This window comes from Theropithecus gelada, chromosome X, assembly GCF_003255815.1.
Source record: "Theropithecus gelada isolate Dixy chromosome X, Tgel_1.0, whole genome shotgun sequence".
NCBI classification, from domain to species: Eukaryota; Metazoa; Chordata; class Mammalia; order Primates; family Cercopithecidae; genus Theropithecus; species Theropithecus gelada.
In genome coordinates, this window is record NC_037689.1 from 51,572,892 (window position 1) to 51,600,734 (window position 27,843).

The window sequence follows — 27,843 nt, forward strand, 5'->3', positions numbered from 1 at the left end:
ATTACTCATACATAAATATTTACTTTTACATGTTGTCAGAGAGTATTTGTACCTGTCATATTGCTGTTTTGAAAATTAGAGAGTTAAATTGACTCCTTCTTATAGATATTCTATTTCCGTCCTAAAACTCTTCCGTCACTAAATCTCTCACTAAACCCTGTGGTGTTATATAATCCTCACTTTCTAGTTAGTGGTAATCATAAAAACAGATAAAAAGACTTTCATTATTAGGAGTGGCATGGATGAAGTTGATACTATTGGCAGGATAGAACATGATAAAGAGAGCATGACCATTGTGACTTATGCATTAAGTGAGATGTTTTGGGCTCTTTCTGGCTGTGCACCATATGGTAAGGAAATGATATCTCTCTCAGGATAGACTGGATTGTAATGCAGTAACAAAAGACCCCGCTTTAAAAAAAAGTTATTGTTATTTCAATATTTGCAAAATTTAAGGGTCACGACATCATGATAAACATCTATAGAAATACATAGCTCTCTACCTAAATACACAATAGAGATACAGAGATGAAGTACAACTGATTCAGATAGTTAAATTATTATGCTATTATTTAATGTTCTCATATGTAGTTTTATGTATTCCAGATAATCTTTCTAAATAACTTATGTAGTCATCTGTATTTTGGTCAATCTATTTTTTTTTATTTCCAAGTAATTTAATTTTTGTCCCATTTGAATTTTAAGAATAGAGCTAAATTAAAACTGTTACTCAGAACTTTTTTTTTTTTCAATTTTATGTTAATAAAGGGTTCCTTAGATATTCCTAGTTTTCTGTAAATAGTTTTTATTTTCTTAGTAATCTACAAGTCAGATTTTAGGCAACAGCTGTTGAAAAAAGGTTAAGGCACTCATTTACATGTTTTTCAAATTGTAAAGTTCCAATGCAGGTTACTGCAGTTAGAATATTCATCACACAAACTGTTTCAAATACACCTTAAATTGAGATTGAAGTTTAAATGTTGATTTATGAAAGTTCTTCTTTAATGAAACTTGTTTTTATGAGATCTCTGAATGGCAAGAAGTAGGACTTCAGCTTTGGAACTGAAATAGCTCTTGGCTATTTGTTTTAATCACTTTCCACACAAACCTCACTTCTGAATGGGTCCTCTTATTTAGAGTTATTATCAACTTACTTGCCTTAGTGCTGACATTGTTGATGGATTCCAAAGGAGTGAAATTGGCAATCCTGTATCTAATGCTAGTGTCTTTGGAAGAATAAACGGAGTTTCAAAGGGAGACTGAAGTTGAACACTTAACATTATAAATCATGATATATGTATTTTTTTGTTTTGTCTTGCCTTTTACTTTGGAGAGGGGTTTTCTTACTGCACGGACAATTGTATCCATTAAATATAGAAAGGTCATAGCTTTCCCAAAACTTTGAGCTATTCTTTAAAAATTAATCTTATTCTCATCAGGAGGTTGTCACTTCTAAATTGATCTGAGTTAATTTATTGGAACTGAGAGTAAGAGACATTACATAATTTGGGCACACGGAGAGAATCTGTGTCCTGGAACTTGCTGATGGCACCTTCAAAGGTGACCCAGTTGACCAGAAAGTGTTGATTTCCACTTTGTAATTTTAAAAATATATGACAATCAAAGGGCATTTCAAGACCCAGGAGGGAGTGGAAGTAGCAAATAAGCATGATTATTGCAGAAGCTTACTAGATTGAGTAGAAGGAATATGCACTGCTGTCAAAAAGTTGAAATGTAAAATAGCCAGAACTTTTTCTATGGCTCTGATGATAGCAATCAACAAAATGAGGAAGATGATGTGGCAGGATTCAGAATCTGACTAAGGAGTACTAACAGAGAAAATTATCATGTTCTTGGCTTTAGAGACAAATAAATGGGCCACGTGGGCCCAATCTTTTGTAACTTAAAAAATGGGAAAAGCTACGGGAGAGTTAACGTCACCATTTTATGCCTTAAGTGAGATGTTTTAGGCTCTTTCTGGCTACAAGGAGTGAAACTACAATTGGATTAATGGTAGTTGGCTTTAATGGTCCGTGGGAAACTAAAGGTTACAGGCAATCATTTCACCAGCCTCCTGGCTGGCCTCAATGGAAATAAAATTGTCAGACTGTAACTTTAAGGAGGCTGAGTTAGCAAATGTATTAATTTCCTATTGTTGCTGTAATAAATTATTACAAATTTAGTGGCTTAAAACAACACAAATATATTATGTCACAGTTCTGTAAGTCAGAAGTTCACCATGGGTCTCTTTGAGCTAAATCAAGGTATCAACAGGAGGCTGCAGGAAACATGTTTTTTTGCCTTTTCAAGCTTCTAGAAACTCTCTCCTTGGTTCATGGCCCCTGTTTCCATTTTCCAAGTAGCAGTATAGCACTATCACAACTACTTCACTGACTCTGCTTCTGTGGTCATACTGCCTTCTCTCCCCTGTAACCTCTGACCCTCATGCATCCCTCTTTTCATTTACTGAAAAAGCAATGACTGTGACATTACTAAATAAAGAAACTTTATCATATTTCTTAAAATAATTTATCAAAATAATTGTATTTATCAAAATTACAACAAATTAAAATTTAAAAAGAAAACAGATAACAATATGCAGGATATTAAATTACTCCAGCTGAAATGAATGGACAAGTGATTATAAAATAATTATATTCATGGTTGCTCAAGATATAAAGATACAGCAGTTACTGAAAAAAACAAAAAAAAACAAAAAAAACCCAAACATTTAGAGTCCCTAAAAATCTCAAAAGAACACAACTAGTGAGTGTATAAAAGAAATTCTATTCAATATATGTAAAACAAAAGATCACTATTCAGAATACGCAAATACCTCTTATTTATTAATAATGATCAAATGACCTAATAGAAAAATGGAGAAAATATTTAAGCAGATAATCAAAGCAGCCAATAAGCACATGTAGTTTTTCAGCTTCACTGTTAATCATGAAAATGTCAATTAAATATGTATGTACTCTTTTCTACTCACCAGATTGGGTAAATTCTAAATTATCAGAAAATTGAAAGGTTGATGAAAAATGGCTACAATTTTGCATATTGATTAAATCTAAAAAATAATCACCCAGAAATTAAAAATTTTGTTTTTTACCCTTGAGAAATACTAATACACACATATAAAAAGATATGCACAGAGATATTGTTTATTTTTATGGTTGTTTGTGGTAGCGAAAAATTAACATCAAAACAAACATAAAGGCCATCAAAATCGAGTAAATAAATAAAATGTGGCAAGACATGTAATGAAGAAATACTATTCTGAAATTAAGTGAAATGCACTAAATGTATATGTTTCAACATGTGGGGAAATTTTTTTTTAAAATTAGTGAGTAAGTGATATGAAATATTTATGTAAACTAAAGCACAGCCTTTCCGTAGCCAGCAAGGTGGTTCATGCCTATAATCCCAGTTATCTGGGAGGCCGAGACCAGAACATAACTTAAGCCTAGGAGTTTGAAGCCACCTTAGGCAACATAGTGAAAATCCATCGTATAAAAAAAATTAAAACACAAAATAACACCAGATAATTTGATCGGCTACATATTCATATGTGCACAAGTTTAAAAACTAATCAAGGGATTAAAAAGTGAATTTGTAATAGTGTTTACACCAGTGTAGAGGAGAAGTGGATCATCAAAGGAGGTGAGGATAGAAGAGAACCTGGCTATATGAGTGATGTCTTTAGTTATTTTCTTTCAAAATGTACCTGTATTCGTATTTTCAGTAGTTTGTGAAGTATGCACATGAGGGGAAATGTGTTTAGGGGTAAACTAAATAAATTATAAAAAGTAGTTAGTTCTGGAAGCTGGAAATACAGGTTATTAATATTATTTCTTTTTATGTGCTTTCTAAGTTTATAAATATTTTATCAGGATAATTATACCAAAAAAAGTAGTTTTAAAAAACAGCTCAACAGATTAACTTCAGAAAGTACAGAGCCACTGGGCAAATTCTTGAGCAGAGGAATTTATATCAAAAGCAGGATATGGAAGCCAAGAGATTTTAAAAAGACAATTAAGAGATGAGTATAGCTTTTGAAGCTCTGACATAGCTCTAACTAATTATTCATAAGAAATTAATGAAGAGAATAAAAGAAGGAATATTTGAATCAATAATGTCAAATAATTTTTCAGAACTGAAAAATAGGAGTGGAGTCCACTGTTTAAAAGTATGCATTGAATGCCCAGTATGATACGTAAAAATAAATCCACATGTAGAAATCAAGGTTAATGAGAACATCTTATTAGATACCTGAAAGAAAAGACAGACTACCTACAAAAAAAGACAATTATAATGACACCAAGCTTCTCTTTAGCAAGGATAGATGGCAGAAAACAACTGAGGATAAAATATTTTAACCTTAAATTCTATGCCTACCTAAACAATTGTTAAGAAGACAAAATAAATAAATTTTCTGATACTGACTGACTAAGACAACTTCTGTCCATAAATTTAGTGGAGAGGAAGGTTTTCTAAAGCCGCAACAAAAGTGAAGCCAAAAGACAAAAATAGGATTCACGTAACAATGCGTTTTTTCTTCCTCCTCTCGAAAAGAAGTTAAAACTTCGGTTTTACAGTCAATTGAATTTCCAGTAATTTTCCTTTTGAGAACAAGTAAAGTAATGAAAATCTTTACATTTTGCCTCCTGTTTCTTGATAAAATGTTAGGAAAAGTCAAAATAAATCAAATATTTGATGAAATTGATGCAGTTCATGTCAGTATGCAGTAACTGTAAGCCTTTGAACCTTATGTAGGCTGACATAGAAAGCAATGTAAAAATGGCACGTAAATTTTCTTTCTTCTTTTTAAAAAGAAGAGCTAGATGTTTAGATAGGAATACAAGGGCTTCATTTGTTCATAGGTTATCGAGATTTTCTTTTGAAGTTTTGTTTGGCAGACATCTTCCTTGTGGAGGTTTCAAAGGGACTGAAAAGTTTTGGACACAACCAGCAACTGGCTGGATTAAGAGACATTTTTATTCAAATGCACATTGAAAGAGAATGAAATAACCCTTAGTTCCGACATGATCTGTTTCAAATTGTTAAAGGAAATATATTATATTGCATGGTATATAATGAGCGCTCAACAATTTTATGTTGAACTAACAGCAATTATCTTGTGCTCCTGAGCCACTTATTTTAAAGATCAAGAATAACAGATTATTCATTTGATTATTTATATAATAGAGAATTATTTCAGTTGAATATAAGAATAATGAAATAGATTAAAAGAGAGACATGCATGGATTAATGATATTAAAATGTCACAAACGAAGAATTATACCAATTGTGTACACAGGAGCTTTTTAAGAAAAAAGTAGTGGTTTTTATGTTCTGTTGAAAACTGTAAGGTTCTATATAAATGTAAGATAAATGTTATTTCAACAGCATTGAAATGATGATTTTCTGAGAAAATTTTCTATACTATTTTAAACTAAATTATACATGGAGATCAAATGAATTCTTAAGTGGGCCTAATTATTTTGAATCAGGAATTATATATAATATGGAGGACATTATTAAGAAAAATAGCATTTAAGACTAGGCATAAATAATATTTTCAACAAGGATAATTTCATAGGACTGAAGAGAGAATAGGATTTTTATGACTGAATACAGTATAATGGAGATCAAGAGTTTACTGGTCATTCATTACCAAGAAGACTTTAATTATGTGGAAAAAAAGCAAAAGAACAAGAAAATCAAGAGGATCTGAAGCAGAGTATTTATCCAGTCCAATGCCACTTGATTAAAATAGAGATGTTGTAGTCCTTGAGAATGTCCATACAGATAACTGAAACTGACCTTTGAAAAGTGTTGACTATGGGCTTTGTTGTTACTGAGTTTGATAGCCACTTTAAATCCCTTCTGATGCAATTTATGCCCTCCCTTTTTTATCAAAATGGAAAAAAATTGTTTACTATATAATATGGAAATATGCCTCATTTCTCTACAGTCTAGCACCACTGAACTAGAAAATATAAATGCCTTATATTTTCTAGGATGGTGATTTCGACCATTGAAGCATTCTTCATTCCACGCTTTGGAATGGAACCTTGAAAATGATGTAGGAATATAGTATTAACATTCTGACTAGAGTATGATTGAAAAAAATGTAACTAGAGTGGTTTTCTCTTTTCTGTAGACTGTTCTTTCAATACATCTCTTGATGTGATTATGGCTTCAATGTCAGAGAGCCTGAAAAACTTGCTCAAGGCCACGTGGCTAGAACATTACATGATTCATTCAGGGTATATTAACAATAAGGCTTATTTTCGGATTAAGAATAAGAAAATGCCTTATATTTTTTGAGTGTTCATTTAAAATCCACAATAAAAAAATATTATATGACTTCATCAAGGCCTAACTCTCTTCACTTTATCATACTGCTTCAACAATAGACTGTTAAAGCAGTGGAATAATCATAATCTGGGATGATTAATTTTCTTGTAATCATTGAGGACCATGAATAAAATTGCAAAAAAAAAGTAACAGCTGCCATTTTTTCTGTTTATGTTTTTAATTGGAAAGCAGGCATTTAATGAGAAAATTCACATTTGCCTTGCAACTACTTATGGTTGTGTTAAAATGTCTATCAGTGTAGGATAAATGGAAACGTTATGATTTGATTATTAAGCTTTGCTTAATTAATATATTTCCAAGAAAATATCAGACTACTGGTTTGGGCTACAAATAACACAATCCGGATTTTTGTAGCCAGGTAGTGTTACTTGAGGCTGAAATCAGTAAGTTTCGAATTTAGAACCTGTTAGCCTAATAAATCATCATGTGTTACTATGAATATAGGAAGGCATTTAACTAAAGTCTAAGTATGATCCATCATATGGAAGTATGTGAAGGCATTTCCACTCTTTAGTAAGGACATGGCAATGTCACTATCGTATAGAACAACAGAATGGCTAATATTTGCCTCATCAGACAGATGCATTCTTAATAAAAGATAAATTAGATTGAACTCATAAGCTAATGTCAGGAACTATGAGATTTACATTTTAGAAACATTTCCTGGAGATATCATGGGAAAACTTATCAAATGGATTTTTATCATCAAAAATAGCTGAGAATTGTTTGTACATCTACATATGCTCATGTTCCTTAATCCTAACTTTGCTTCAGAAACAAGTCAGTAATTTAAATGACAAATAAAACATTAGAAAAATATTTTCAGTGCTTATAAGCTAATTTTTGTTTTAATACCAATAGACATTACATGCTTTCTTAGAAAAAGAACTGAATGTGAAAACTAAACAGCTTAATCTCTGCTCTGATATCACACATTTCACTGGTGGGTCTACTATTTTTTTTCTCATACATTACTACTTAAAAGTATGGAGGCTTGATAAATTCGACGAAATACCTTTTATTGTAGCCTTAGGTGGCTTCCTTTGTTTTCTCAGTTAAAAAGAGGACATTAATGAGTATGAAAACATCTAAGATTGTTGCTTTATTTACTAAATGCTGGGCTGATTAAATACTAAGTCTGCCAAAGATCACAGCCTTGTACAAAAGACACAGATGAGTATCACAGAGTACCAGGAGGGGATTCCATTCCTATTCCACTTGAGCCTCCCCTGACAAATGATACTGAGCACTACGTTACATTGATACTTGCCCACAAAAGGTTGTGATAAGAGCATCTAATCTTTATACTTGAATTGCTTTATTGTACTTGTAGAAATGAAAGCAGAAGAAAATATATGAAAAACAGATTGTGTATCTTATTTGTCTTCTGTCCAAAGGATACATTTAAAATAATTTGTTTAAACAGAGTTCTTTCATCTGTGTGCTCTTCACATTTTAATGCTGATTTGAAGCCTCTAACTATTAAAATTAAAATGGAAAGATTATACTTTAAGAGTAGAATCCTCAAATGCATATAGAAGCATAAACCTAATGCCCTTTAACAAAGTCTAGGATGCAGCAAGATCGGATCAGTTCCTAGTAGTTACTCTTTATTAATTAACTCTGTGAAGAAACCTGAGAACATTTGATATTAAAGAAAATATAGTAGTTCATTTCCAGACAGATTTAAGTGTTCCTTGCTCTTCCAATCGATGTCTTCCTAATATAGTTTCCATAATCTCTAAATATCATACCCCGCTTTTATTCTCTTGTATATTTCCCCTCCCATATGTAAAGTATATAATGTACTGAAAAACATAGAAATAATTGCAATATACAGTATTCCTAGTTGCATTTCAGTAATTGTTTTGTGGCATACAGAATTACATATTCTTTCTGGGACAATGTGATGAAGGATATAGATGAAAGATTGGTCATTTCAGTGCCAAATCATCTTAGACTTTATGTCCCTCCTGCCCTACAATGTCACCACCCTCTGTAATGCTTTTCTCAGAATTGAGACTCCCTGGACGTCTTAGAGTTTAATGACGCCCTTTTTGTCCATTAGTTTATTTAACAAATGATTATTGAGCAACTATATGGCAAGTACTGTTCTTGATTGTAAAATCTGGCAAGGACCTTTAAGGTCCTCCCAGGGTCTTTTATAAGTTGTCAAAAAGATTTAGTAGTAATTATTTTATTTGAGTTCACATAAGGATATTACAAGGTTAAAACTTTTATCGTGACAAAAGTTTTTCTGTTTTATTTTTCATGTCTCTAGTTATTTTTGTTTTATTTTTATTCTCAAACCAGTTTTGAATCAAGGGATTTTATTTTTGTCCAGCATTTCACTTTAAGACAGTTAGAGTTTCTTACAACTCCTATGCTCATAAATGAAAATTAAAGTATATAATCATTCAACTAAAATGTGTTGCTTGTCATCTTAAAACCTATTTTAGGATGTAAAGTATTATTTATTGAAATTTTAAGTTAGCAGTGTTTGACATAGTTTGTATTAGATACTCTCCAAAGTCACTTTCTGATTAATGGAAACCATTTAAATATATAAATAACTGATACAGAATGAATAGCACTAGCTATTACAATTTCTTTGTCTATAAATTCACAGAAGGAGAATGGTGTTGCATAAGAATTGTTGGCAATTTTAATCAAAAATTTTTTAATACGTGTACTTAATAAAATTAAAACCCTTTTTCAAAAGCACTTGACATTTAGAGGCATTGTATAAAAATATTTTCCAGCATCTTCTAGATTTTGTACCAAGTGAATGTTCTGTTTAAAAAATGATTCTATGGTCAAACAAGTTTATGGAATGATGCCTGCTTTTTCTCCCTATAGAAATTCATAATGCCCATTTCTGTATCAGAAAAATCTTAGAGAATCTTGCTTATCTTTATGTTTCCCTTTAGAAAATGAAAACGATTTCAAACATTTTATTAGTATGTAGAAAATACTATGACAGCAAAAGTATTTCATCAGTCTTTAATTTTTACCAAATGGCAATACATTCCAATTGCATGCAGATGTAAATACCTTCTCTCAATTGCCCGAAATTAATACATTAAAATAACAGAAAAATAGTGTTTTAGTCTGTTTGGGCTGCTATAACAAAATACTTTAGACTGGCAATTTACAAACAACAGTAATTTATTTCTCACAGTTCTAGATGCTGGGAAGTCCAAGATCAAGGCACCAGCAATTTCAGTGTCTGGTGAGAGCTCTCTGCTTCATAGATGGTGGCTTGTTGCTGCATCCTCACATCATGGAAGGACAAGCAAACTCTCTCAGGCTTCCTTTGTAAGGGCATTAATCCCATTCAGGAGGGTTCCACCCTCATGATATAGTCACTTCACTAAGGCTGCATCTATTAATACATTTGGGATTGCATTTCAACATATAAATCATTGAGGTACACAACATTCAGACCATAACAAGAATAAGCTTGGATTTGGAAAGAATTTGAAAAGGAAAGTAAGAATACAATTGACTTTTCAAAGTTCATAGTTAGTGACAAAGAATGAGCAATAATCAAGATGCCTTTGTTCTTATCTTTCCCCAACTCAAATAAGTTATATATAAAAATTCATTTCTTACTAGGTCCATTATACTTTTCTATCTCTTGAAAACTTGAGTGTCCTAATGGAATGAGACTTCTATTTGATAAGATGAGAGAAAGGTGAGGCAAATATTCTGAGGCACCTTCTAGACTGCAGAGCAACACGCATTGAATTTTTTGAAAAATTTACCTATTTTAAAACATAAATGCTCTCTTGTTCTTCATCATCCTCCCATCACTGGCATTTCTTGGTAAAAGTGAGATGTTATCAGTGAGAGTCCTTTAGGTAGATCCTCATAAAAGTTACCATTTTGAGAATTGTATTTATGATTGTTGGTGTGTTAACAAAATCATGTTGCAAGAGAAATGGCCTTTTGGCTAACTGCCTAGCTCTATTATCCTAGAAACTAGTTAAAATGATATATGTCAACTATTTTATGATAAAAATGTCCACCGTGGATGGATGAGATGTATCTAGGTTGGAAGAACCATCTTGAGGCGAAGTCACAGCTTTGGGCGTTCCTAGGTGCAGGGACTCTTGATATGGGGCATGTCCCTTGAAGGTCTTTGGAAGCTGTATTAGTCCATTCTCACATTTCTATAAAGAACTACCTGAGACTGGGTAATTTATAAAGAAAAGAGATTTAATTGGCTAATGGTTTCATAGTCTGTACAGGAAACATGGCTGGGGAGGCCTCAAGAAACTTATAATCATGGTAGAAGGCGAAGGGAAAGCAAATATGTCCTACATGGCTGGAGCAGGAGGAAGAGAGTAAAGGGCGAGATGCTACACACTTTTAAACAACCAGATCTCCTGAGAACTTACTCACTATCATGAGAACAGCAAGGAGAAAATCTGCCTCCATGATCATGTCTAAATTGCATTTCAGATTGTAATTCCCAAGCCCCTCCTCCAATACTGGGAATTACAGTTTGACATACAATTTAGACAATGACACAAATCCAAACCATAACTTTCTGTCCCTGGCCCCTCCCAAATCTCATGTCCTTCTCCCATGGCAAAATACAATCATCCCTTCTCAACAGTCCCCCAAGTCTTAACTTATTCCAACATTAACTCAAAAGTCCGCAGTCCAAAGTCTTATCTGAGACAAGGCAAGTCCCTTCTACCTATGAGCCTGTAAAATAAAAAACAAGTTAATTACTTCCAAGATAAAATATGTCTTGGCTATGAGCATTTGGCTCCTCTTTACTTAGGCAAATCTCTGCAGCCAGCTTGAGTACTCCCCAGAAAATAGGTTTTTCTTTTCCACCACATGATCAGGCTGCAACTTCTCCAAACTTTTACCCTCTGCTACTCTTTTAAATATACGTTCCAGTTTCAGATCATCCCTTTGCTGACGCATATGCTGTTAGAAGCAGCCAGGCATGTTTTGCTGCTTAGAAATTTCTTCCACCAGATACTCTAAATCATCTCTCTCAAGTTCAAAGTTCAAAGTTCCACAGATCCCTAGAGCAGGGGCACAGTGCCGACAGTCTCTTTGCTGAAGCATAACGAGAGTGACCTTTGCTACAGTTCCCACTAAGTTCCTCATCTTCATCTGAGACCACCTCAGCCTGGTTTCATTGTCCATATCGCTATCAGCATTTTGGTCACAACAATTTAAGTCTCTAGAAAGTTCCAGACTTTCCCTCAGCTTCTTCTCTTCTTCTGAGCCCTCCAACTGTTCCAACCTCTGTCCATTAACCAGTTCCAAAGCTGCTTACACCTTTTCAGGTATCTTTATAGCAATGTCCCATTTCCCAGTACCAATTTTCTGTATTGGTCAGGGTTCTCCAGAGGAACAGAACTAATAGGATATATGTATATATCAGAGGAAGTTTATTAGGGAGAACTGGCTCACATGAACCCAAGGCAAAGTCCCCAAAAGTCTCCAAGGTGGGAAAAAAAGGACATAGTAGTGGCTCAGTCCGAGTCCAAAAACCTCAAAAGCAGGGAAGCCAGCAGTGCAGCCTTCATTCAGTCTGTAGCCTAAGGGCTGAGAGCCCCCAGCAAATCACTGGTGTACGTCCAAGGGCCCAAAGGCCAAAGAACCTGGAGTCTGATGTCCAAGGGCGGAAGACTCAGCAAGCCAGCTTATCCCACCTTCTTATGCCTGCTTTGTTCTAGCTGCACTGGCAGCAAATTGGATGGTGCCCACCCACATTGGGGGTGGATCTTTCTCTCCTACTCCACTGACTAAAATGTCAGTCTCCTCTGGCAGCACCCTCACAGACACACTCAGAAACAATACCAGCTAGCTGGGCATTCTTCAATCCAATCAAGTCGCCACATAATATTAACCGCTACAGAAGCTATATCAGTGGTGTTGTCCTGAATGACATTGTCCTGTACCTGTTAGGGTGATAGCTCTTCTAAATCAGGACAATTTCCCCATCTCAATAATGTGGATCTGTTTCCTTGAACCTAAACTGTGTCTCTTTGGGTATAGTTTCCAGAGGGCTGTATGAGTGGTCATACACATGAAATGCAGAAAGGACTCTTACGGAGAGGACCTCTGTCACCTGGCATATAGTTTCTGAGAAGACTCATGGCAAGAATGCCTATCATAGTTTTGAGTGTCTGAATATTTAATTCAATCTACAGTGACCCCATGGAAGGTGTTTGAATGATATTTCTCTACTCTCCAAATATGCAACTTCGTTCTTACCTTCTGCATCACCATTTGTAAAATAGAAAGACTAGAGCTGGGTTTCTCCAGGTGTGAACCTCTGATCATCCCCAGTAGAATCACTTGGGATACAGATTCTCAGGTCTCAACCAAGAAAAATTAAATCAGGATCTTTGAGGATAGGGCCCTGTAATCTTTTTTAACACCTTCTCCTCCCCATGATACTTGAATACACAGTTGGACCAGTTGCTCATTAGTTTATTTTCTATTTTAGCCCTTGACTTTATAATTTGTATAATTCCATGAATAATTCTAATGATTTATTCCTCCCATTCTACATAATGTCTTAATGCAATTCAAATCTCATTTCTTCAGAATACCATCAAGGAATAAATAACTGGGAGTTTCAGAAATGGCAACAGTTTAGGGAAGATCTTTGTAGTTAAGTCAGGTTTGAGAAACCCCCGAAACAATTTGTTGTAATTGTATGCTTTTTTTTAAGATCCTCTTGGTCCCCTGTAATCCTTATGATTATTAAAATATACAGGTCCTTAGCACCACGTAACAATTCTATTTAAACTGTCAGCTTATCTTTTTTTCAACATGCTATCACCATTGTCACTCTTGCCTTTACTGTAGGGTAGTGACTCTTGCTAGAAGGTCAGAGATTATATTAGGTCTTAACAAACAAGTGAAAATCAATATTTTCACTCTCTTTAGGAGAATGAGTTTCATATATACTTGAGATGAAAGAAAAATTCCCTTTGTTCTGCTGAAGTTGTCAAGCCTTCCATTAGTCTAGGTTAAGTTTCTGAGGTTATGAATTTAATTTTGGTTTCTAATATTGATTTGTATTTCATAAAGACTTTGTTGGTTACAAAAAACATCCTTAGTAAATTTTTCTACTTCAAGGGCACTGCTTTAGTTTAGAAAAAGATGTGTTTCTCAGTGATTTAGTTTCCATTTCCGGACTTACAATAATCAGTGAAACAGGAAATTGCTGTGAATTATGAAAGGTTATTATACAGTAATTCCAGGCCACCCAAAATTATGCATTCATCTTAGGCTCTTAAATTTAACAAAACTGAATGAGATTCAATACTGTTTTCTCTGTTTTATCAAAATGTTATTGAAAGTTGTTTAAGATTTTATACTCCTTGAGGGCACATAACTTTTGACATCTTTGCATTTTCAGTAGTGTTTTTATACTGCAGATAATTTAGGCACATTTTATAAATGAGTGGACAAATAGATGTTATGAAAAAAGTAAAAAAAAGTACTGTTATCAGATTCCAGGATAAAGTAAAAAGCAATATTTAGCAATCCTCCATATACTACAATGCCCTACCCAAGCCTGTTAATTCCACTCCTCGTCCTCATCCTGCCACACACATTTTCAGAAGTCCTCAGACTTCTCTGCTATATTCCCTAACTTGCCCCAAACTCCCGTGATCCAAAAGTAGGCTTCCCTTTCTCTAACAATTAAACTTCCCTTTCGCTCAGTACCCCAATTTGAGCTTGCCATCCTGCAGAGAGTCATCTGGGAAATGAAGAGATGCAGCTGTATGATATATATGAACAAGTTTACCCTCACTGGGGAGATTTGTATTTTAAAAGGTGATGATGGAAAACTACAGTGATGTATACATGCTAACTTTTCCCAGTGTTCAAATTTCCCAGTGTAGGTAGTGGGACATATGGGAAAGGTATTTTTGAATAGGAACCTAAAGACCTATCAGGGAGGTGATCTCCTTTTCTTCCTCCAAGTATTGCTGGTTCTGCTGTAACCTGATTTGATTTTTTATTTATAGAGTGCTTTTTATAAGTTGTCTTCTTCAGGAAAAATAGAAGAGTGGGAGAGGAAATGGATAATCTCTCATGCTTTTGTATCAGTTATTATTAACTTTGGCTGAAGAGTAGAATCACCTGGGGAGCTATAAAAAATCTTTATGTCCAGGCCATCCTCCAAACCAATTAAATCAGAGTCTCCAGGGATGGAGCCCAGGTATCAGTATATATAAAGTTCCCAGGTAGTTAGATTATGAGGCCCACTAATCTAAATGAGGATGAGGAATGCAGATCTCTGATGCTTACAGAAGACAATAGTTATAGTAAAAACATCATGTGAGAAATACTGGAAATGGTTGACCCTTTGGGAACTGGAGAGCAAAGACAATGGCTACTGAGCTCCAACCAAGTGTTGCACCATGGGAGGGAAGGAGCAAGATGATTAAGAGGGTCAGCTCTAGTGGAAGATCCCCTGAGGTTAAAGTTCTTTTCTGCCCTTCACTATGTGAGTTTGAATGAGTGACTTCTTTATACTTGTTTTCTTATTAGCAAAATGAGGATGATGATTATACCTATCTCTTAAGGTTGTTGTGAGGATTAAATGAAATCATAAGCATAAATCACTTAGCATTATGTTGGGCACATAACAAACATATTCTACACATTTGATCTATTTTATTATGGCGATCAACTTTGAAATACTAGAGTTCACTTGTCTTCAGTAGGAAGTTGGCTTCCAATCTAGGGAGAGAAAAAGAAGAGAAGCGAGAGCTAGGGAGATGATAATCAAATGGTTGAGAATGATTTTAGGATTTTTAAATTTTTAGAAAGGTTTTCTATCACCTTGTTCCCACCCTCAGCCCTCAAGAATTTCTTACTATCTGTATTTCCTGCCATTTCGTGTTCTTTTATAATCTTGTGCCTCTAGTTTCATTATACATCAAACAGATGGGAAGTGATACGCTAACATAAATGGGTGAATTCATAGATATATCAGTTTAGATTTTGCTGTAGCAAATTACCCCAGAACAAACAATATTTATTTGGTAGCTTAAAACAACTATTTTGTTTGTGCCTCATTAATGAATGGGCAATTTGGGCTGTGTTCTGCTGGCTGGTTGTTTTTCTGGCCTTGCTCATGTATCACTGTCAGCTGTTGGTCATCAGGGACACTCTTTATTTCAGGATGGACTGGCTGAGGCTGGGATGAAGGGTTGACTGAGCCATGTGTCTCTCATTATCTAACTAGTTAGCCTTGGCTTATTTACATGATGGAAACAGTTTCCAGAAGTGGAAGATTGGAAGCTCTTAAGATCAAGGCTGATAACCAACACTGTATACTTCTCCCAATTTCTTCTGGGCATAAAAAATCATAAGGCTAGCCCATATCCAAGGGAAAAGTAGGATGAGAGTTGCTTCAAAGCGTTATGGCCATTTTTTGGTAATCTTTCACAATAACCTGTTGAAATAAAGCAAATGAGAGGAAATGAGGTCACAGTGAGGCTGATAGCATTGGACATAAAAAAGCCATATTATAGATAGGTTTTGGCAGATGACTGGGTATGTATGGTGAGAGATAGAAAAACAAATTAGTGGAAGTTGCAGCCTTAGTAATTATGAGAATTGAACTGTGATTAACTGAAATAGGAAAGCCAGAAGGTGACAAAGTAGCACGAGGTCTTATCTACATATTCTCTTACAGAAAACTTTCGACTGTGTTCCTTTTCTAAAATTGCTTTTGTTTTAATAACCATTTTTTCCCAAGGGCAAGATGTATTTTAAAATTCATTAGTTAAGGACTCAAATGACCAGTTAGATTTTTCTATTTCTTAGTTGACTCCTTCATGAACTTTTGGAATAATAATAAAATGTATAAATACTGTATGTCCTTTATACTTTAAAAGAATATTCCTCTAATATTAACTCCAAAGCAGGTTATTCAAAGTATCAAAACCAAAATATCTAACTTGTGCTTAGACCAAGATTTGTGTAGCGTCTCTAGAGAATCTGAGAGACATTTATGAGAATAAAAGACAGTGACGCTGAAACATTATATTTACATATATGTTTATTGAATCTATATAGAATTTTTCTATAAAAATTATAGACTTTGTTGTTACAGATTTGCTCTCGTGAATTTAATTTTATATTGTCTTACTCTTATATTGTCACTTTATATAGGCCACTAGACTGTGCAGTAAAATCAGATAAAGGTAGATGTTTTCCACCACCACCGCTTCTCCCCAATCTAGTATTCACAATTATTTTGCTATAGCAAGATGGTCTCTCCTTTTTACTGGTGTTTTCCCCCAGAAAGTCCTTTTTTTTTTCCACTTTGATGTGCATTATGTTAGGTACTTTAAAAATAGCCTATTTTCCTAAATTAAAAGTCTTTAATATTCATTTATAAATACCCAGCACCACTTAACCTAGTGCTTTAAAAATTGATTATTATTTATTATTGCCATTACTTAAAATGTGTTTTTAAATAATTAAATGACTTTTTTATATGCCCCTCTCTCTCCCACTAACTTGAATACATCTTACCAGCCATGATTTATGGAGATGTCTCCACATGAATAGCTAGCTCTACTGGACAGGATAGCTTGTGTTACTGGCTCAGGCATAAAGAATTATTTACTTTTGTTCCCTTATAGTATTTTCCTGATCTATTACTCTGCTACTTCCATATTATTGCTGCATAGTAAACTAAGTACTGGGTGGCTTCCAATAACAATCCCTAATTCTCACTCCGTTATCTGTGGATCTTCTGGGAGTTGGCTATCTGTACTGGGCTTAGCTGAGTTCGACTCTAAGATGTAGGTTGAGTCTAGGTCTATGCCATATAACTCATTCTCCTTAAACCCATCATAGGTTTGAACATGGTATGGTTTAGGAAGATGACTCTGACAGCAGTTTTTCTCTTTGCCAATTTGAATGCAGATGACTAGACATCTCAATATATAAGACGTGAAACAGGAAACAACATGCAAATATACCTTTATTGACTTATAACAGATGACAGCAATTCCACTTTCCTCTACTATTGCATTTTCTACTCTATTTGTGAATGCGAGCTTTCCTCATCAATTTATGGAATCTCTATATGACTCATTCTGTCTTAATCTAAAACTGAAATAACTTTATATTATGGAAATAAAATATCTTACATCTAAATGTAGTCTAAAATTGGTTAAATGAGATGGTTCTTCCTGAGCAAGCACAGCAGGTCTGCAATACATCCTCTTTCTCCACATACATTATGTCAAGTATTCCTTTAGCATTTATATGAGTTGTATATGTCACACAGATATGGATCTATAAATGCAAGCAGAGCACGGATGCTGGCACGATACATACTTAAAATTGTTTTATAGCTTTTGGATTTTACTTGTGCTGACTTAAAAGCAAATTTATAAATATTTTTTATTTAAGTAAAAGATGTGAGCTAGATGTCTAGACTGTTAACACTGAAAGTTATTTTAGAGATCATATATTCTACCTCTCACATTTGTCACATTAGGGAGTACAATTCAGATGTGTCAAGTGGTTTATCAGAGGTTGGACTGTGAGTTAGTAGAAGACCTGGAAATGAAATCCAGCTCTCCTGACTACCCAGTTGGCTTTTTCCATCCTACTGCCATACCTCCTAGGCCTCTGCCAGGACAGAGTGCCACAGAACTGTCAGATGGGAAAATGAGACACAGTTGTTTCCTGGATTCTATTATTGTTGAGATTTTTTAAAATGTGTTTTAATTCCTAACCTAGAGCTTTGCAGGCACATCAAAGCTGAGTGCGTGTCCTTCCGAAATCTTCCCTGGTATCCTGTAATGGACACTGATTTATTTTTTTATCTTTGAATTCTTGTAGCACTCACACATTTTGGTGTGAGGATAGTAAAATCATTAAGAATAGGAAGCATATCTCTTGCTCCTTTTGCACCCTCTCACAGAGATTAGGGTAGTTCTGGCTGTTTAATATTATTGACAACTCCCCAAAAAGATGAACAGAATAACCTGTTGACTGAGCACAGCCAAGTTTACTAGATCAACTACAGTAAGGGAGAGTACCATCTGAATGGAGTCTTGGTAATGTGTCAAAATATGATATTTTAAGAGTTTCAAGCCCAGGCTGTATAATTTTAGGGTTGGTCTTGCAAAATGGGGAGTTAGTTGATGCTTGGGCTGAGTTTATGTCCTAAGAGGTTTGAATGGGTGAGAACAACGGTACAAGAACCCATGATATGATTAGTGATGGGTAAGATATTCCAGTATTTTTAGCACAAGACGAGAAAAGCGTGCATCTTCCCAGAATTGCTTAACGTGGGAAAACATGTTGGTATCAGTTTTTAATATTTGCTTATGGACAGATCATTATTACATAATCCTAAAAATGAAACTGGGTAAACCCCATGTTACATGTAGGAGGTATTTCTAAATAACACTCTGAAATTGGAAACTATGTAATTAATTGATTAATTAGTTTTTGGTATACAAATATAGTTCTATTAAATTAATGATAAAGATAGTATCTTAAAAGGAGATATACTGGGCATCAGATTCAGGAACTAGTGGTAGAAATTTTATGGAAAAGGATTGCAGGCACTCAAAAGTAGTCGTGGCACAACAAAATGATCTCTGTGCCATGTCATTTGTCCTACAGTGCATGCTTTCTAGTTTTCTTTGCCTTGACTTCATAGTAACCTCCTAGATACAGTCTAAGATTGCTCCTCTGGCACTGGTCCCTTGCTTACTTGTAGTGCTTGGCTTGCATGTTGCTGACTTCGTCTCAGACTTTAGCCTACAGCCCTGATCCCTGCCTTCACTCTATATCCTTGGTTGGGTAACTTATTCATGCAGTCTTCCCAGTATGTAACCACTGTCCATACTCTGTCCATATCACCGCTCCAAGGTGGCTTATGCTACTATATTTCCAAAAGCCCGCTAAAGGACATCACTACAGCAATTCTCCTTTTTCTCCCATCATCAATTTTCTCTTCTCTACTGAATATTCCTGAAAGCATACAAACAGTCCATTGTTTTTCCCATTCTAAAAGAAAGATAACCTTCCTCGACTCTAATTTCCATTATAGTTAACTCCTTATTATCTCTTTTCCATAATTGCAATATGCCTAAAATTTCTTCAATTTCTTTAAGTAATTTATTTCCTCCCATTCTTACCTGAATCTACCCCAATCAGGCCTTCAGCTCCACCGCTTTGCTCAACGTGTACTGGTGAAGGTGAGTCTTGATTTCCATGTTGCTAAATTCAGTAGTAGTTCTCAGTCTTCATCTTACTTAAAATTTCCCAGGCTGGAGTGCAGTGGCAAGATCATGGCTTACTGTAGCCTCGACCTCCCAGGCTCAAGTGATTCTCCCACCTCAGCCTCATGAGTAGCTAGGATTACATGTCTGCACCACCATGTTTGGCTGATATTTTTTTATTTTTTGTTAAGATGGGGTCTCACTATGTTGCCCAGGCTGGTCTTGGTTCCTGGACTCAAGCCATCATCCCGCCTTGGCCTCCCAAAGTGTTGGGATTACAGGCATGAGTCATCATGCCAAGCTCATCCTACTTAAAATTTGAAGAACACTTCACACACAGCTGATCAATCTGTTCTCTGTGAAACGTTTTATTTTCTTAGCTTCCAACATAATCACACTTGCCTGTTTTTCCTTCTAGGTTTCTAAATGCTCATTCTCAGATTTGCTTTTCTTACTGGTTTCTCCTAATTTCCTCGTCCTCTTTTTTAAACTGTATTTTATTGTGTTAAGAACACTTAACATGAGATCGGCCATCTTAAAAAGTTTTGAATGTATAATACAGTATTGTTGACTATAGGTACAATGTCATACAACAGATCTTTATATTATTTAACTGAAACTTTATGCATATTGATTAGTAATTCCCATTTATCCCTACCTCTATCCCCTGGAAACCATCATTCCACTCTGATTCTATGAATTTGGCTAGTTTAGATACTTCATGTAAGTGGAATAATTCATTCTTTGTCTTTCTGTGACTGGCTTATTTTAATTAGCATAATGTCCTCAAGTTTCATTCATGTTGTCATATATTACACAATTTCCTTCTTTTTAAAGGGTGTATTCCATTGTATATATGTATCACACCTTCTTTATCCATTCATCTGTTAATGCACATTTAGGGTGTTTCCACATCTTGCTATTGTAAATAATGCTGCAATGAGCTTGGGGTCGTTGACATACTGATTTCCTTTTCTTTGGATGAATACCCAGAGTTGGATTACTGGATCATATGGTAGTTCTATTTTTAGTTTCTTGAGGAACCTTCAAACTGTTTTCCATAGCAGCTGTACCATTGTACATTCCCACGAACAATGTGCCAGGGTCCGAATTTCTCCACAGCCTTGCCAACACTTGTTTTCTTTCTCTATATTAACCATCATGACAGGTATGAGGTGATGTCATATGTCATTTTGATTTGCATTTTCCTGATGATTAGTGACATTGAACATTTTTTTCATATACCTGTTGGACATTTGTATGTCTTCTTTAAAAATCTGTTCAAGTCTTTAGCCCATTTTAAAAATTAGATTACTAGCATATTTTTCTGTTTGTTTGTTTGTTTGTTTGCTCTTGAGTTCTAGGAGTTCCTTATGTATTTTGGAGATTAACTTTTTATCAGATAAATGGCTTGTAAATATTTTATTCCATGCTATAAGTTGCCTCTTCATCCTTTTGATTGTTTTTTGTTGTTGTTGTCATGTAGGAGCTTTTCAATATTAAGTAGTCCCTCTTGTTTATTTTTGGTTTTGTTGCCTATGCTTTTGGTGTCGTATTCATAAAGCAGTTGGTAAGATTAATGCATGAAGTTTTCCCCTATGTGTTTTCCTAGTAGTTTAACAGTTTCAGGTCTTATATTTAAGTGTTTAATTCATTTTGAGTTTATTTTTCTGTATGGTGTAAAAGAAGGATGCTATTTTATTCTTTTGTATGTGGATATCTAGTTTCCCCAACATCATTTGTTAAATAGACTGTCCTTTCTCCATTGTGTATTTTTGGCACTCCTGTCAAAGATCAATTGGTTGTATATACATGGATTTATTTCTGAGCTCTCTATTCTGTTATATTGGCCTATATGGTTGTCTTTATGGCACTACCATATCTTTTGAATACTATAGATTTGTAATATGTTTTAAAATCAGGAAGTGTGAAGCAGCTAACATTTTCTTTCACGATTGAATTCATTATTTATGGTTCCATATGAATTGTAGAATTTTTTTTATCTATTTCTGTAAAAAAAGCCGTGGAGATTTTGATATGAATTGCATTGAATCTATAGATTGCTTTGGGTAGTATGAACATTTTAACAATATTAATTCTTTCAGTCCATGAACACGGATCTCTATTTGTTTGTGCCTTCTTTATTTTTTTTTAATAGATGTTTTGCCCTTTTCAGTGTACAACTCTTTTGCCTCCTTAAGTTTATTCCTAAGTATTTTGTTGTTTTTGGTGCTAATGTTAATGGGATTATTTTATTAATTTCTCCTTCAGATATTTTGTTGTTAGTATATAGAAACACAACTAATTTTATGTATGCTGATTTTGAATCCAACAACTTTACCAAATTCGCTTTGTAGTTGGATTTTGGTGGAATCTTTAAGATTTTCTTTATATAAAATCTTGTCATCTGCTAATAGGAACAATTTTATTTTTTTCTTTCAGATTTAGATGTTTTTTGTTTCTTTTTCTTGCCTAATTACTCTGGCCAGGACTTTAACACCATATAATTTAGTCTGCAGACATGGTTAGCCATGAAATTCACGGGTCTTATGCAAAGCTGGGACTGCTGAAAGTGCCATTTGAACTTTAGGAAACAACAGAAGAGTTTACTCAGTTATTCTTTCATGTGTTATTGCAACTCAGTTTTGAGTGCCATCTCAAAGCTAACAGAATAAAAAGAATGTGGCAAAATTCTGTATGGACTCAATCTCAACTTTCTCTCCTCCTTGAAAGTTAATATTTAGTAAAATGTAGTCCAAAAGAAAGAAGCCACTTGAAGTCATAGAAACAGAGAGTAGAATGGTGGTTACCAGGGGTTGAGGTTGCAGGCGGAGGGGTGGAGGACATTGGAATATGTTGGTCATAGGGCACAAAATTTCAATTAGATGGGAGGAGTAAGTTTAAAAGATATATTGCATAACATGGTGACTATAGTTATTAACAATATTCTTGAAAATTGCTCAGAGTAGATTTTAAGCGTTCTCAATGCAAAAAATAAATTTGTGAGCTAATACATCTGTTAATAACTTGATTAGCCTTTCCACAATATATGCATACTTCGAAACATCATGTTATAACTATAAATATAAACCATTTGTATTTCTCCATTTAAAAAACAATAAATAACTATTTATAGAAAAGGAAACCACTGGGCTCCCCCTTGCACTATTGGTCTTATCTGGGGAAACTGTTAGGAAAGGTGAAATAATATGCCAGATGTTCCAAATGAATACATGATACCAACAGGCTTCTGTTAAAAACTATCTCCTGCCTACAATCCACCAACTGCAATAGTGCATTTGCGTCCTGCATGTGTACTATTGAATGCCAAATTATAGCTCCATTTTCCCTCAGCTTTTCTCTATTCAAACTATTGCAGGAAGTTCACTTGTACATTTTGTTTTGTTTTATCCACCCAGTGCTACTATTTGGCTCCAATTCTACCATAAGCACAGATATATCCCCATGCACTGAAATCTTGTGGCAATGCTCACAGTGGTTAATATTTTTGGATTATCTTCAAAATGAAAGCAGCACAATCTTTTTAAATTGTTCTTGAGAACCCTCAAGCCTTAATTTGAAAGATACTGCCCTAGAGATCTACTAACATAAGCATGATTCTCTTTCTAATAAGCAAACATTCATTCATTCAGTAAATATTTATTCAGCACCTATTCTCTGTCAGGCATTGTACTTTGCACTGGAGATTCAATGGGAAGCAACAATGGATAAGGCTGTTGCCCAAAGAATTTATGGTGTAATGGATGAGGCTTTCCTTGAATAAATCAGAATTACAATGAACCAGGCAGCTAAGGACATGTTCACATTTGTATGTAGTATGAACAGCTGTAGTACCTCAAATTGATAGAAGCTATGAGTTATATGCAACTTAAACTTGAAGTACTTTTACCACTGAAATAGTCTAAAATCTGTTCATGAGAGATTAAGTTGTTTTGCATTATCATTACCTTGTCATCATCAGTGGTATGTGGATGTCACAGTTAAAATAGGAAATATAATTTTGTAGTTTGTGGCTTCTCAGTAGAGAACACATTTAAGGAATGATCTCTAAACTACTATACTACGATGGAAGAGAGGGTTCTAAGAAGTGGAAGAGGATAGCAAGGAGATTATTAGGAGAGCAACAAAGATAGGCTTGGCCTTTGTTGATTTTTTCTAGTGATAAGTGTGGGGGATCATCTAGGTGAAGCTCTAGGCGAATAGTCAGAAGTTGTTGATACCTGGTAAGTTATATTAATGTAAAACCAGGCACCAGCTGATTTAAAACATACATAATTTAATAGAACACTTCTATGTGTTAATCAATAACATCAGGTCAGATTATTTAGGCTACTTGGGTTCTGTGTCATTTGGAGCAAGCCGTGCTCCAGATCCTAAGAGAAAGGTACCCTGAGGATACCTAGCTACTCTTATGGTCCTTGAATCATCCTCATGGACATAATTGGCAGACATGTTAAGAATGCCAAATCTTAGGCCACATTTATACTAAATCGGAATCTATATTATAACAAGATCCCCAGGTATTTGGAAGAACATTAATTAAAGTTTGAGAAGCACAGATCTAGTAAACTGACTCTCTCTTGGATCTACTCATAATGCATTTTCCAAGCCATTGATTCTCATCAATTTTACCTTTCTTTTTAACTCAATTTTAGCATTCTCTGGGTTTGTCATTTTTCCCTCATTCAACGTCGGTTTTTAAGATCATTCATTCATACTTTCATTCATTCAATGTATTCATAGTTATCGAGCATCTTCTGTGTGTCAGTCACTGCTCTAGGTGCTAGGGATAGAGGAGTAATCCAAACAGGCCATATCCCTAACTTTATGAAGATTTTAGATTATCATATTTTCCATGGCAGTCCTATTTTCAGATATTTTTTATGATCTCAGATCATTGGTCTTGATTTTTGGTATAAAATATTATGTAGCATGACAGAATAAAGTTGATTATACTGAGATTGAAGGAACAGAATGCTTTGAGTCATCACAGACTTTTGTTACAGTCCTGGATGTACTATAGCTTACTAGCTATGTTGTCTTGGGAAAGTTACTTAATCTCTTCAACTCAATTTCCTAAACTGTACTATTATATATTAATTAGTAGGATAAAATAAAATAACATATATTAAATGTCTAGTAGGATATGTGGCCTAAGAGACTTTCAATAAATTGGAGGAAGAACAACTCTGGCTGTTCTTGTATCACTATAAAGAAACAGCAGACCAGGTAATTTCTAAAGAAAAGAGGTTTATTTGGCTCACAGTTCTGCAGGCTTTACAGGAAGCACGGTGCTGGCATCTCCTCAGCTTCTGGGGAAGCCTCAGGAAGTTCACAGTCATGGCAGAAGGTGAAGGGGGAGCAGACACATCACATGGCTCATGATTAACATATAGAAGCTTTCTGTTGAATTATGTGTGTTTTAACTCACCTGGTGCCTAGTTTTACATTCATATAACTTACCAGGCATCAACAACTTCTGAGCAAGGAGCAGGAGCAAGAGAGAGAGAGGGAGGTGCACATGCTTTTAAACAGATCTCATGAGAACTAACTCACTATTGCAAGGACAGCACCAAGGGGATGGTGCTAAACCATTCATGATAAATCCACCCCCATGAGCCAGTCACCTCCCACCAGGCCCAATTGCCAATACCGGTGATTATAATTCAACATGAGATTTGGGTGGGGAGAGATATATAAGCTGTATCAGAGCTTATACAAGAAACAGCATGAACTTGCTGGGGCCAGTTTATTAAATCCAATGAAGCTCTATTAGATACAGTAAAATTAGACATTTTAGAAATGTACAAAAGGCCTAAATTTGGGTAGTCTGATGCCTTCCCAAGGGCATGTATGGTATTTTCCCTCTTCCTCCCTGCCTCCCCTGAGTGATTCCTTGCACATGTGGAAGGGAGATCTGGCAGGGTGCTGAACTAGCCTGACACTATGCTGGTCATGGCCTCCATGTATCCTGTGAAACCCACAAGAACAGCTGAGCACAATTCTTAATGGGACGGCGGTGTCTCTTGCTGACCCGCCCATGCCCCTTGACTCTGCAGAGGGCTTGTAACAGGGGGTCATCCAAGGTCAACCTCGAAATTCCACCTCAGACATCAAATGGAGTCTGAAAGAGCCCAGGAAGCCTGGCTCCTTACGGATGTCACAGTGATCATTAGAGTGGATGACTGCATAAACTATAAGGTGACCACCTGATGACACAGAATCACTAACCTGACATCGTTAACTCACCTACCACAGTTTCTCTGGCCTTGAAGGAATTTTTCTGCAGTACTGTCCTGTGAAGTATTCAGGAATTATGTTTTGTGCTGTAACGTGGCATAGCCATAAACCAAAATAAAGTTTTAAAAAATGAGATAGCTACTTAACTAACCTGTTAAGATTTAGGATAATGATTAGTTCTCTGGCATTACACATCCCCGAGGCATGCACTGTAGGGTAAAGGACACCAGACTATGAAATATCAGTGGTCTGGACAAACAGATACTTTTACTTCCAAGCAGTGGGAGGGGAGATGAAAGTGTTAGTACCATCACGTGATCACATAAAGGTGATTCTTCACCTGCACTTGCTAGGGAAAGGCTTGTTTGTTACTCAGATGAACAGGAAATTAAGAGATGAGTTTAGTTAATGCTAGGAATGCTTCACGTCTCTCTATAAGTAAGCACAAACTTGTGGGGTAGGCATTGTGGAAATGAGGTGCCTGTCAATATGAAGTTCAGTGCACATGATGTGGCAAAAAAGACTTCTGGGATTCAGACAAGCACTTCTTCCAAAGAGCTCTAAGCACAACCCTGACGCTATTTCCTTCATTCTCAGGACACTTCTGTGAAGTAGCCAAAGGTCAAACCCAGTCCTTCTGCTCAGACAGAGGTAGAGGGAGAGCAAGTCACCAGTCAAGAGGAGCAGAGGGGACACCATAGTGGGGACTGCCTGGCTCGTCCCTCTGCCCTTGTCTTCTTCTTCTGCCGGGCACTCTTCTGTCTCTCCATAGGGTTCAGCATGATGTGGTTCTCACAGCCAGTGGTCTAGGTGCCCAGCAGTCACCTGAGAACCAGGCCCACCGCACCTTGGGGAAGCCCTCTGCTATTAGGGAAGGAGACAAATGCAGCTGTTTATTAAGGTTGACTCTGTGCATCCACTGTGTGGAGCAGCAGATTACAGGCCCAAGTGGACTCAATCTTTGGGAAAACACAGAGCTAGATGGATTCTCATTACTCCCATTTTACACAGGAAGCAACCTGCTCACAGGGAGTAAATGAAGGTCCAGGATCACATGGCCAGAAAGTGATGAACAGGGATCTCCAACCCAAATCCTCTGACCTGCTATTGAATCTGGCTGGGCGGCCTCTGGCCAGTTGTCTATGAAAGGCTGGCAGGCAGCAGAGTGTGGCCCTAGAGGATCTGATGAACGGGTGAAAACCTAAAATGGGGAAACTCACACAGGATGGGTTCGTTTTCTACAATGCTTCAGGTGACACTGTTTTTCTAAGTTTTAACTTAACACAGAACATGAGAGTGTTAATAAGAATTGTGTGTTCTTGGGTACATCACATGGGACAGAATTTACATAGAATATACATATGTCTTTCAAAACGTATATTCAGCCATTGATAACTCTGCTGTTTTATTAAATATTATGATTCTTAGATTGTGTCATCTGTGAATGAGATTGATAATTGTGTTTACAATAAGATATATTCATAAATTATTCCATTCATTAATGATAACCATTAAGAACTGCTTGAATTTCATGCCTTAGACCATATCGTAGCTTATATGTAATATTATTATTTAATTCACCAGTGTCCACAGGGAGGACAGAGCAATATATGTCACAGGAAGAATCACAACACTATTTAATAATCCCTGTCTTGAGTTCTTTTTTGGAATGAGGTGGGGTATATATAAATAAATAGTAAATGAAGTCAACGTGACCATGCTTTTGCATATTTCTTCATGGTTTACCTCATTTGACCTCTCTTTTCATATGAAAGTTCTTGCTCCATTAAGTTCATATGAACTGCAATGCCACATTCTCTTTCCCATTACCATCACCTTCTGACCTTTAGAAGTTACCTATATGAATAATGCCTTCAGCATTTTTGTCGTGGTTTTCAGCTTCACCCCAACTGCCAACATGATTCTGAGATTTTAT

At 35.5% G+C, this 27,843-nt stretch overlaps 1 protein-coding gene across 1 annotated transcript in view; it reads left to right on the top strand.

The window, feature by feature from the left end:
- The first annotated feature begins 238 nt into the window (after positions 1 to 238).
- The window catches only part of IL1RAPL1 (interleukin 1 receptor accessory protein like 1), a 391,967-nt gene continuing 364,362 nt past the window's right edge, over positions 239 to 27,843 (top strand). Inside the window, exon 1 of the mRNA XM_025371835.1 lies at positions 239 to 350. Coding sequence (XP_025227620.1) covers positions 239 to 350 — 112 coding nt within the window. The remainder of the gene's footprint in view (positions 351 to 27,843) is intronic.